Raw genomic sequence first — 13,454 nt, 5'->3', positions numbered from 1 at the left:
ATGCCTCCTTATCAGGCCCTTACACACTCTGTAACACATATTAACATAAAGGTTATGCGATGTCTGTGTCGGTTCCCCTTTTATGTCTGAAACTGCTTTCCACAGTTCAGTTTGTTGCTCTGGACAAGCCAACAAGTGGGAAGCAGAACTTATCTTCTGCAGTGCTTTACTGCCCTCTAGTGACGATCTGATTAACAGGAGTAAAGTACAGATGGTTGCATGTAGTCATGTAATAAAAGGACATTTGACTGTCCCAACATGAGCTTGACCTTTCTTCAACACACTTGCAGCTTTTCTGTGGTTTGCCTGCGACTTTGGCTGGGCCAATGATCCCTCCTTCTGCAGCTGGACATCAGAGGACACTGGTTCCAGGTGGCAGATCCAGTCCAGCGGCACCCCCACTCTCAACACTGGACCCAACATGGACCACATGGGTGAGCACATTGGCCTGTTGGGTCATATAAGCAAAGCCAGAGGTTTACTTGTCTAATCAACTAATCGATTCAACAGGTGGATCAGGGAACTTCATCTACACTTTAGCAACTGGTCTCCAAGAGACTGAGGTGGCTCGGCTGGTGAGCCCAGTGGTCAGCTCTCCAGACTCTGACCTGTGTGTTTCATTTTGGTACCACATGTTTGGTTCGCACATTGGCACGCTGCATATCAAACAGCGCAAACAGACAGAGACTGGACCTGTCGACATCCTGCTGTGGACAGTCAGTGGGCACCAGGGTAACCGCTGGAGGGAAGGCCGTGTCCTTGTGCCGCGCACGAACAAACCCTATCAGGTAGGTCGCGCTTGACTTCTGAAGTTTCATTGGACTGTAGCTGCATTTTTAATGTTCCAACTCAGAAAATGCCACCAAGTCACACTAATTTTATTTTTAGGTGGTGATTGAAGGTCTTGTTGAGAGGAAAAGCTGGGGAGACATTGCTGTGGATGACATCAAGGTCCTCAATGGTCTCAGCATATCAGACTGTGAAGGTGAATGTTCTTTATTCCAGCACCTGGGTTGGACCCTGAGCATTTTGTTTTCTTGCAGTGTTAAATAATCTCACATTTCTGTTTAAAGATCCTGATGTACCCACCGAGCCAATGCTACCTGAGGACAGATTCAATGAAATCTGTAAGTCACAACCTTTCTGGAGTAAACTTTTCATTGCCCGTTCCACTCATTTCAATCCTCACTCCTTGCTTCTGTTTCTTCTCCAGTTGAAGAAATCACAGAATATCCCGACTTTGTGGAGACCAACCAGATCAGCGGAACAGGCAACATGTTGAAGACGCTCGACCCCATTCTCATCACGATCATCGCCATGTCCGCCCTGGGGGTTTTCTTGGGGGCCATCTGTGGAGTGGTTTTGTACTGCGCTTGCTCACATGGGGGCATTTCAGAAAGGAACTTATCAGCCCTGGAGAACTATAACTTTGAATTAGTGGATGGCGTCAAGCTAAAAAAAGACAAACTCAATGTACAGAGCTCGTACTCAGAGGCGTAAGAAGGGCCTGACGTGACTATTTTCTACGGCAGAGCTCGCACAAAGACTGTCATTTAGACATATCCTCTCGTAAATCTGCGAGACGGCAGCCTCAGCGGGACTGCCAACACCCTCAACTCACTGGACGAGGGTCAGGTTCAGGAGCCAGTCAGAGGTTTGGACTGATCCATGCTTTTTCTCAGGAGCTGCAGTAAAAGAACCTACCAGTAGGGGACACTGTGTACAAAATTAAATACAGGAAAATTATGTACAGATGATTTAGATGATGCTATAATTTTGTATTTTGATTTTCATTGATTTTTACAATCGGATGCTGGTGTTGAGACCAATTTATTAATATTGTGAAAAGTATTTATCATTTTCATAAAGTCTGTTTTTGTTTGTTTGTTTGTTTGTTTGTTTGTTTGTTTGTTTGTTTGTTTGTTTTTAAAGAAAGAGATGTATCAAAATCCTAAAAGAACCATATCCGGCTAAACTGTACATTTTTTAGGACGTGGCATATAGAGTGTGCCCTAAACCTCTGGTCCTGAAACAGGAACCCTTTCCCCTTTGACCCCCAACACCCTAAAGTAAGGGTTCCCTTCATGTATGGTTCTGACAGTGCCTTTAGTCCTTTTTGTTTGACCTCCTCTGTTGATAATTAGTTTCACTTGATGAAAGGAAACAGGGGCACATTACCTTATGTCACAGCGCTTTTACTTTATTGTTTTTGTCCAAAAATCACACTTTGTAAATAAGTTTTAATATATTTTATTGCCATTTTTTAAGAAAGTAAAAAAGAAGAAAAAAGCTGCAGTATCCCTTTTTTCATGGGCTTGTGTGTGTGTTTGTGTAAATACAATCGTCTGACTGTTTTGTGGAAGGTGCAGTGTGTTGCTTTTAGATTATGTTGCTCAGGCAAGCAAGCTTTTCAGTGTAACTTTGCAGCAACTTCAGTGTGCATTCAAGCCATTTGTTGCTGGAACAAAACCTGCACATGGAAAACAAACATGCTTCTCACCTTTAGCCTCTCCTAACTATCGCATCTTTTCTGTGAGTTTAACTGATTTAAAGTTTGTTGCAAAGTACATTTGATCTTGACGAGCATGCCAAAAGAACAAAAACACCAAGCTTTGCTTTGGTTAAGCGAGGCTAGCTCACCACCTCCAACGTCACTGTGGATTGTTCACTGAAGAAGTGCTCTCTGGACAATGCAGCTTGAATGCACTTTGTTGTCTGACTCGTTAGGAATTTGATCAAAGTAGTTTTTCACCCACCAACTGAAGAATGGTGCTATCAGTAAGTGAACCCCAGTTTTTCCACATGCTAAAGTGTAGCTTAAGGCCCGTTTGGCCACCAAGAGTTTTAGGTTTTTCACATGTAGCAGGCTTATTGCTGTGATGTCAGAGCTGATGTCATTAGAATGGGACACTGGTGCAGCAGGAGCTTGAATGGCATCACCTGAATCAGGTTACCTAACCTCCCATTGTGGCTTTACCAAAGGACGATTGCCCCTGTTCTCGTTAGCTTGGGGCTTCTCATATACACACATCCCATCATGTTCACCCTTCATAAAGAACCTGCTTTGCCGCATCAGGAAACCCCCAGGATTACGAAGAGGAAAACACGGACACATGAAGAGAAGAACACGTGATTGTCTGATTTTTTATCTCCCTTTTTTAGCTCAAAAAAGTGAAAATGTCACTCGATTGTGAATACATGAAGGCAGATGTTTGAGGGTGAATGGATGAGACAATCGTACCGTTAAACACTCAAAAGAAGGATGGGATTCTGGGAGAACTCTGAATGAACACAAGGACTTGTGGGCCCTCAGGCCTTCAGAACATGTGGTTTTCTTCACCACAATCAACCATTTAAAAAAATAATAAAATAAAAACCTTGACTTTAAGAAGAGTGATGTCTTTTAGATCCATGCGCTTTTGTATGTCGTGCCGTGGTGAACACATTCTCAGCTTGTTTATTTCCAACCTGACCCACTCTGCTCACGACCTGAGGGTGCAGCTACAGCCGACTGTAGCGGCGGCATTTAGCGGAAAAGGATACTGTAGTGTGGACTCAAAACAAACAAATGTTGCACTGAGAAATATATTTAAGAGGTTTATGTGTTTATAGCATTCATTTGCTAACAAAAAAGAAGAAAGTCCAAACAGAAAAATTATGTTCCTTTTTTTACAAATAGTTTCAGATTCCCTGATATAATTAAAAATGTAAAAGTATTCAGATGTTTTCATTATTGAAAAGAAACGCCAGATTTTTTCTAAAGCAATGTCCATCTCCCTATAAATACATGTCATAATAGCTCTTTGTTTTGTACTGGCATTCAAATTTTGTGCTATTTTTTCGTTTCTTTGTATAAGAACAAGAAAATAACTTTTATTTTCAATACTGCTTCTGTAATTTGCTGTTGTAGAAAAAAGAATAAACAGCAATGGCCTTAAAAAGCATTTGGTAAAACTGTGGTGTGATGTTTTTGATGTTAACAGGAAAAAGTCCAACAGATGAAACGAAGGGTTAACACTGAATGAGCATCATTGCAGCAACAATGGTGTTGAAAACAATGAAAAACTACCATGTTTTTACATTTTATTCATTTTGAGCAAAAAGGCTCCTAATGTGATGATACACACTCAACTAAAGGATTATTAGGAGCACCATACTTAAATGGTGATCGACCCCCTTTCGCATTCAGAACTGCCTTAATTCTACGTGGCGGAGCTAGAGGCAGAGCAAGAGGAGGACGTGGACAAAGAGGCCATGCAAGGACCATAATTTCTGATGACATTAGGGCAACTGTGGTGGACCATGTCATAAACCATGGTCTGACCATGAGGGAAGCTGGACAGAGAGTCCACACCAATCTTAGCCGTTTCACGGTCGCATCCATCATAAGGACATTCAGACAGGAAAACAGGTATGTCTTCAATTCCTCTACTACAGTAATGTAGCTTGAGTATTTACAGTACTGTCCCATCTTACATGTATATGTAACGTACATGTACTGTTACACCAGTTCTGTACTGAAGGGTGGCTCCTTGTGTTGTGACACATATAATCATGTCTTGAGAAGTTTTACAGTACTGTAATACAAGTACAGTAAATACAGTAAAATACAGTTTGTATAGTACTGAAAAATAGAACAAAACAATTCCAAACACTGGTTGCATTGTTTTCTACAGAATGATCAGAAGACCTACTGGCGGTGGACATCGCCTATTTACTGAACAACAAGAACTTGCATTAGTGGACATGGTCAGGGCAAATAATGCGATCCGTCTCCACCAGCTACAGAGTCACATAATTGCAGATAGACAGAGTTTTGGCAATATAAATACAGTATGCATTACCACATTAGATGCATCTTGACAAAGCACCATATTACAATGAAACAACTGTACAGGGTTCCATTTCAAAGAAACAATGCCAGAGTGAAGGAACTTCGACGTGAATACGTACAGGTAAGTGTTTCAGTCCTCTACATTTACAATACAAAAGAGGAGCAGTCAAATAGCTGAGTCTGTACCATTGGATCAGTACCACATTGACACTGTATATTCAGAAAGCTAAACCGGCCCCTGTGTGTTGAGGTGGTTCAATTCTGTATCAGTGTAGTTTTGTACTTTGAGTAATGCCATCCATACAGTACTGTACAGTACAGTAATATGTACTTTTTCTTGCAGAGAATGCTCGCCATGGACGGAGCTGCTCAGCCTCATGAGTGTATTTACATCGATGAGGCTGGATTCATTCTGACGAAAAACAGACGACGGGGGCGTAATCTTATTGGCCGAAGGGCAATTGTGCACGTCCCTGGGCAACGTGGAGGAAATATTACATTGTGTACTGCCATTAGCCTTCAAGGTCTACTGCACCATCATGCCAAATTGGGGCCCTACAATTCACAGGAAATACTCACATTTCTTGATGGTCTACATGACATCGTCATACAGAATAGACCAGAGCAGCCCAGGTTTGTTGTGTGGGATAATGTTAGTTTCCACCGGGCTGCTCTGGTCCAAGACTGGTTTACTCATCATGAAGGATTTGAAGTGGCGTACTTGCCCCCTTACTCCCCATTTTTGAATCCTATAGAGGAGTTCTTTTCAGCATGGAGATGGCGAGTATATGACCGCCAACCCCACGCCCGAATGCCACTTTCACTAGCAATGGAACAGGCCTGCGGAGATATTGAAATCAGGTCAATTCAGGGATGGATTAGACACACAAGGGGATTTTTTCCCCGATGTTTAGCTGGAGAAGATATTGCTTGCGATGTGGACGAGGTCCTGTGGCCCGACCCCGACAAACGGCAGGATCCATACATGTAACTTCTTTTGTGAAGTTCAGTTTGTTTTATTTTTGCTTTACAGTAACTGAATTTCCTGTCATATGAATTTCACTACTGTAATGTAATTGCAGTAATGTTGATTTCAGTATTTTATTTTTGGAATTATGAGAAACATCTGGAATTGTAACTGAGTAAATACAGTACAAGTGAAAGACTGCAGTGTTTTATTTAAAGTAGACTAGTGTGTTGCCGCAGATATGATAGTGTATTGACATGTGGAAGTGGACATCATTTAGCCATCAAAGTGAGGTTTTGACAAAGGATTGTTCAGTTTTGATGGCAGAGTTTGTATCTGGCATAGATGTGAATGGTTTATTTCCCAGTGTTCTTCCGTACTTCCTTGTGTGTGGAGTTTTGGCACCATGAGCCAAGTTTTGCAAAGTGTGTTCAAGCAATGGACTAAAACTGTAAACATCTGCCATTGTGTTTCACCAGTTCAAAACCATGCTAAAAGTGACACAGTCAAGCTTAAGACCTGAAGTTAGTTCTTTTCTGTTTAAAGTAATACTTTTTGAGACCTTATTTGGAATTACTTTGTTAAAATTGTGAGCATGATTCTCCCATGTTTGTAAGACTAGGTTATTTGAAAGAGCCACAGTGCCATCAAGTGCTTAATGAGTGAAATATGAAGTCACACCCACACTGGTTCTAAAATCCAGGGTTCAGACCTTGTGTGGCAGGAGAAAAAAAGAGTAAAGACTACCTGAAGAACAAAATCCCTGCGGGCTGTTTCCACCTTGGCCCAGCAGAACACAGCGCTTTACAGTTGTCAAGTAATTCGCTCTCAAAAGTTACGGTAAAACTTAGAAGCAACTCTGTTTGTTTTGTTTTGACTTCCTACGAGAAACTGGAAGTTTGCGTGTTCGGTCGAGTTCTAACATTAAGAGTAAAAGCAATATGAAACAGTTTGATGATTCGGCTCCGTTTGGAACAATTTGGACCTGCGATCTGAATTCCACGTTTTGAGGCCGCAGAGGAGAAGGAACCGAAAAGTCAAGCCATGATCGAGGATTACCACATCTTCCCCTTTCCACGACCGACGTTGACCGACCAGGGAGCCAACAACATTTAATCCAAAAAGGCCATGAGCAAGGAACCCACAACTGTTGGAGCTGCTGGCCACCCCCCCGGAGATGGAAAGCAAATCTGTGAAACATCTCATCTGGCTGACTTTTGTGCTAAGCCCGATTAGTGAATTCAGATTAGTCCATTTCTTTTATGGCTTGTTTATTTCGATCCCACATTCACATTTAGCTCTCAAGACCCCCTTTCTTCTTCTGCCATATTGAGCCACACAAGCCACACACACACACACACACACACACACACACACACACACACACACACACACACACACACACACACACACACACACACACACACACACACACACACAAGCACACACACACCCTTGGTTCTCCTTTCAGAAATTATTCCTAATAGTTACTATAATCCTGGTGTCACCGAATTTCCACTTTTTACTACGGATCAGTTATTTGGGTCCAAAGAGGGGGAGATGCGCATGTGCTGACGGCCGATCACCGGACACAGCAGCGTTTGAAGTTGATGGCAGCTCGTTAGCAAACATCCACAAACAATTAAGACACATTTTCGCCTAATTTATTTACTGACAACGAAAAAATAATCTGGTAAGTATAACTCGCTCAATCTGGAGGTAAGTGAAGGAAATTTAGAAAGTTTGTTAAATTATATTGACGACGTTTTTGAAGTTTTCGTCATGGGTCCGAAGAAATCAGCAGCTGAGGCTGAAACACCTGGGATCAAGAGGAGCCATCCTAAGGACTCGCCTGAGGCCTCATCTCCCCAGAAGGATGTATTAGAATTATTAGATTCTATTGATAAACGGCTTCTGGGATTTGAGGGGCGACTTCATCTGCTCGAGGTTCTACACCAGGAGTTTCAGAACCTCAGAACTCCTCTGCAGTTCAGTCAGGAGCAGGTTGAGCGGCTCGCTGCTGAGAACGCGTCTCTGCAGGAGTCCGTTTCTTCCCTGGAAGAGGGAATGATGCGGATCACCCAGGACAACAAAACTCTGAAGGAGATGGTTTTGGACCTTCAGGCCCGCAGCATGAGGGATAATCTGGTGTTCGCAGGCCTGCCGGAGCAGGCGGGAGGGGCGGAGAACTGCGAGCAAACAATAAAGAACTTTCTCCAGACAGAAATGAAGATTCCAGAAGAAACGGTAAAAAACATCACCTTTCACCGGGTACATCGCCTTGGAGCTAAAAGAGGGGACAGCAGAAGACCTCGTCCCATCGTGGCTAAATTTGAACATTACAAGCAGAAGAATCTTGTTAAAAGTCACGGAAGAGAGCTCAAAGGGAAAGATTTCAGCGTTAATGATCAGTTCCCTAAGGAAAGTCTGGATCGGCGCTGAGTCCTCTTTCCGCTGCGCAAAAAGTTTATCCAGGATGGGAAGAGAGCTGTCATCTCGGTGGATAAGCTTTATGTGGACAATAAACTTTACAAGGAGCGAGGAGTGACTGACTGGCTGTATTAGCCCAACATCAGGTCAGACATTTATTATTCTTATCAGGATTCACTGGGTTTGATCACGTCAGGATTAAACAGCTGCGAAATCCATATTCTAGATGATAAGATCACCTGTTCATCACCACTTCACACCCCTACCACCTTTTTTTTAGTTCTTTCTTCTTTTTTAACCTGTATCTGTACTTTCCCTTCCTCTTTACCTGCTTCTGCACCTTTACACCTGTACGGCACAACCACACAACTTTCCAACACTGCGCCAGCCTATACACACACACACACACACACACACACACACACACACACACACACACACACACACATAGATATATTAAATTCACAGCACAATATCATAATTTATGTGTCAAATAATACAACCACAAACACTGTTGGATCTTTATTATTATTAGTATTATTCTTATTTACTTTTCTGTTATTTATTAACATACTATTTTATACATTTAGATACTTATTCCATCTTATTCACATGAAGGCATCATATTATAGCTACTCACACACACATCTATGGGTGCACTAAGGTTTGTCTCATGGAACGTACATGGAGCTGGCTCCATAGAGAAAAGATTAAAGATTTTTGATCAGCTAAAGAGAGTGCAAGCAGACGTAATATTGTTACAAGAGACTCATAGATCTGCCACATCTGCAGATGAACTTAAAACACCTGAGTTTCCCAGCATGTTCTCTGCCTTCTATAACTCTAGGCAAAGAGGTGTAGCTATTTTAATACACAAAAACATCAATTTCACAGTATTGGACACAGTCTGTGATCCAGAGGGTAGATTTATAATGTTAAAAATATCTGTACAGAACCAAAGCTTATGTATTGTCAGCATATACTGTCCAAATATTGATGACCCTCCATTCTTTCATAATTTTTTCTCTGTACTCTCCGAGCACTTGGACTGTCCACTTATACTTGGAGGTGATTTTAATTTTTGGATGAACTCCTTAACAGACAGGCTCAGTACAGCTGGGACTCAGCGCAATTGGCAATCCACTAATATAGTTTAACAGTACATGAGTGATTATGGGCTTTGTGATGCATGGTGATCTCTTCATCCTAACCGTAGAGAGTATACTTTTTTCTCACACGTCCATCACTCTCACTCACGTTTGGATTATTTTCCAGTCAGCAGCTCATTGTTGGCTGACACTTCAGACACTGAGATACACCCCATAGTTGTCAGCGACCATGCTCCGGTTTCATTAACTCTGGTAAATAAGAAGACAATCCCACCAAGCAAAAACTGGAGGTTTAATACACCACCGCTCAAAGACGAAGGTTTTATATTTTTTTTTTAAAAGGAGTGGGGTTTATATTTAGAACATAATGACCTGCCTGGAACATCAGCACCTATTCTTTGGGAGGCAGGAAAGGCAGTGATGAGAGGTAAAATAATCTCTTTCTCATCACATAAGAAAAAAACGGAAAACAAACGTATCCAGGAGATAGAAGAAATCATTAAGTATTTAGAGGCATCCACAGAAGAAGAGTTAATGAGCAAATTACGTAAAGCTAAATTAGAACTTCATGGAATTATTGACAAAAAGAAACAATTTTTAGCACAAAGACTACGAATAGAAAACTTTGAACATAGTAATAAATCAGGTAAATTTTTGGCTAGCCAGTTAAAAATAAATAAAGAGAAAACTACCATATCTGCTGTTAAAGACTGAACCGGGAATATAGTTTATGACCCTGAAAGAATAAACAACACTTTCAGAGACTTTTACCAGACTTTGTACTCACCACAGATAAACCCATCAGATAACGAGATCGATGAGTTCCTTGACAGGATAACACTTCCTAAATTATTAGACAGCCAAGTTACAGTCCTGGACTCACCACTAACATCAGCTGAGCTCCGGGAAGCCCTTAAATCCATGACGAATAGGAAAGCTCCAGGTCCAGACGGGTTCCCAGTAGAGTTCTACAAAGAATGATGGATCATTCTGGCTCCAATATTTTTCAGAATGGTGAGGGAAATAGAAGAGAGCGGCAGATTACAGCCAAACATGAACTCAGCCAATATTAGTCTCTTGTTAAAACCAGGCAAAGACCCTGCATTTCCTACCAGCTATCGCCCAATTTCGCTTATTAATGTTGATCTCAAAATAATTTGTAAAGCCCTGGCCAAAAGATTAGAGAAGGTAACCCCCTTCATAATACACCATGACCAAACTGGTTTCATTAAGGGTAGACAGTCATCCACAAACTCACGTAGATTACTTAATTTGGTAGATTTCTCTTACAGTAGAAACATAGAAACTAGTATATTATCTCTAGATGCAGCAAAGGCTTTTGATAGAGTTAACTGGAAGTTCTTATTTGCAACTTTACATAAATTTGGTTTTGGGAACTTCTTCATAAACTGGCTACAAACATTATACAGTTCGCCAACTGCACGTGTCAGGACGAACGACAAAATATCAGCTAGCTTCTGTCTTCAGAGGGGGACCAGGCAGGGATGCCCACTCTCCCCCTCACTGTTTGCTATCTTTATCGAACCACTAGCGGCAGCAATTAGGCAAACAACAGGTATTAAAGGGATAAAGTGTAAGAAAATAGAACATAAGATAAGTCTTTATGCAGATGATGTTTTACTCTTTCTCCGGAATTCTCAATCGTCTCTCTCTCATTCAATAGAACTGATAAACTCTTTTTCACAAGTTTCAGATTACTCTATAAATTGGTTAAAATCCACAGTTCTACCAATTAATTTCTCTTTTGTCAATTTACTTAATACACCATTGGAGTCAGGGAATATCACATACCTGGGAATTAATGTCTCTCCCAAGTTAGCAGATCTAACCAAACTAAACTACATCCCACTTTTAAGGAAAGTGGAAGATGATCTTGCAAGATGGAAATCCTTACCAATATCACTCATGGGGAGAGTTGCTACAATTAAAATGATGGTCTTACCCAGAATAAATTACTTATTTTCAATTATCTCAAACAAACCACCAGCTGACTGGTTTAAATCTCTGGACTCCTCAATTAACAAATTCCTTTGGCAGGATAAACCTCCACGAATTAGCTTAAAAACACTTCAGAAGACCAAAGACAGAGGAGGACTGGATTTACCCAACTTTTATTATTATTTCTTAGCCAACAGGCTGCAATATATACCAAGATGGTTGCAAGACACACGCACACACACACACACACACACACACACACACACACACACACACACACACACACACACACACACCCTCCCTTGGTCCTACTTTCAGAAATTATTCCTAATAGTTACTATAATCCTGGTGTCACTGAATTTCCACTTTTATTCACATACCTATCAGTTATTTCCTATCACTGCCATAAAGCTTTGGGTCAACAATTTTCTTAATTCCATGCATGAAACTATAAGCTGTGTTTGGTCCTTTTGTCAATGTATTAACTGATGTTGTAATAAATTCACAAAATGTAAATAACGCCTGCTCATTGTCTAGCAATTCTCGGGAATAATCGACGCATTCTGTCAAGAATTAATCCTTTAGATTAATTTGTGGTGTTGACTCTGAGGCTGATTACATTGCGAAGATATATTAAATCCAATGGTCCAGTTCCGAAAACTGGTGGTGCCCTGAATAAGTAATATAAGATTATAAACAAGCTAAATCTACGCCACATTTGAAATATAGATATGTCTATATTTATCGCTACAGGGTGGTCATGAAGGGATGGACATGGTCAGAAACAATACTTAGGTAGCCCGTAACATTTAAACAATGCCCAATTGGTACTAAGGGCCTAAAGTGTGCCAAGAAAACATCTCCCACACCATTATTTTTCAAGAAACTCCTGAAGGCCCTGCTCTTCAGAGAGCATCTTCTTAACTAGCACCTTCCCTGCACCTGCACCCCCTCTCCACCAAGGGCGTAGGAACGAGTTTAATATTGGGGGGACACATTTTGGAAATCTAACAAATCTGTTGTAGGCCAATATTTGGGTCAACTTCACTGAAAAAAATACATTTAATGATTATTTCTGATTCTAATGTGTCACTGAGTGTTTCATGCAGGTTCCTACGCACTTGCGTCTCCACCATCCACTCCTTTGTTCCCTCCTCTCCATGATTGATGTCATCAGCAACCTAAAACCATCTCATTCTTCACTGTAGCACCTTAGCAGGTCTGGCTCTCCCTGTCTCACCCTCAGCAGGTCTGGCTCTCCCTGTCTCACCCTCAGCAGGTCTGGCTCACACTGTCTCACCCTCAGCAGGTCTGGCTCTCCCTGTCTCACCCTCAGCAGGTCTGGCTCTCCCTGTCTCACCCTCAGCAGGTCTGGCTCTCACTGTCTCACCCTCAGCAGGTCTGGCTCTCCCTGTCTCACCCTCAGCAGGTCTGGCTCTCACTGTCTCACCTTCAGTGGGTCTGGCTCTCCCTGTCTCACCCTCAGCAGGTCTGGCTCTCCCTGTCTCACCCTCAACTGGTTCCTGCTGAACTTCATCTGATCTCTAATATAAAGACAGTGGACATGAATAAGGAGTAAAAATACTGTTGGACGACTAGTGCAATTTTAAAATCATGGTTGTTATGGTATTATTTAGTCGCGTTCACTTGTTATCATGCTCGAATCTTCCTCTCAGGGGTGGCGTTAGGCCCGGCTACTTGGGCTGAAGCCCCGGATGTTTCATGAAAAGCCCCGGATCTTAATTGCGGAAGTAACATGCAGTACCAAAGTCCAACAGAGAGGGAGCAGCTGGCAATAGTTTGTATACAGCCTGCCTGAGCCTCCACCACTGAAGAAGAAGCCCTTCAGCAGCCGGCTTCTTCTACACTCTCTGCCTGAAACACGAGTGAAGATGGACATAAGGACGTTTTTTAGACCAAAAGTACAGCGACAGAACCCCAGCTTTGATGAGACTGGTGTTGACTCAGGTTTGTGAGTCTTATTTGAAAATATTTGTTGTGCTGCTTGTTTGCCTAAAGTTAGCTTACTATCAGGTAACGTTGTTGGAGAAAGAAAGGGAATATTTACTATCATCTCACACTAAACAGTAACAGGAACAATACTCTGCCCTGAATATGCTTAATATGTAGCTTCAGATTAAAAATTATGTGGTAC

At 41.7% G+C, this 13,454-nt stretch overlaps 1 protein-coding gene across 2 annotated transcripts in view; it reads left to right on the top strand.

Moving 5' to 3' along the window:
* nrp1a (neuropilin 1a) overlaps positions 1-1,720 on the top strand; it is a 63,742-nt gene extending 62,022 nt beyond the window's left edge. For both annotated transcript variants that reach the window (XM_070553053.1, XM_054751352.2), the window contains exons 13-17: positions 291-434; positions 511-788; positions 889-985; positions 1,074-1,127; positions 1,214-1,720. In XM_070553053.1, the coding sequence (XP_070409154.1) occupies positions 291-434; positions 511-788; positions 889-985; positions 1,074-1,127; positions 1,214-1,500 (860 nt within the window). In that variant the 3' untranslated portion in view covers positions 1,501-1,720. The remainder of the gene's footprint in view (positions 1-290; positions 435-510; positions 789-888; positions 986-1,073; positions 1,128-1,213) is intronic.
* Positions 1,721-13,454: the final 11,734 nt, after the last annotated feature.

The sequence above is a fragment of the Nothobranchius furzeri genome, chromosome 7 (genome assembly GCF_043380555.1).
Source record: "Nothobranchius furzeri strain GRZ-AD chromosome 7, NfurGRZ-RIMD1, whole genome shotgun sequence".
Taxonomy (NCBI): domain Eukaryota; kingdom Metazoa; phylum Chordata; class Actinopteri; order Cyprinodontiformes; family Nothobranchiidae; genus Nothobranchius; species Nothobranchius furzeri.
This window is presented reverse-complemented; position numbering and strand designations above follow the sequence as displayed.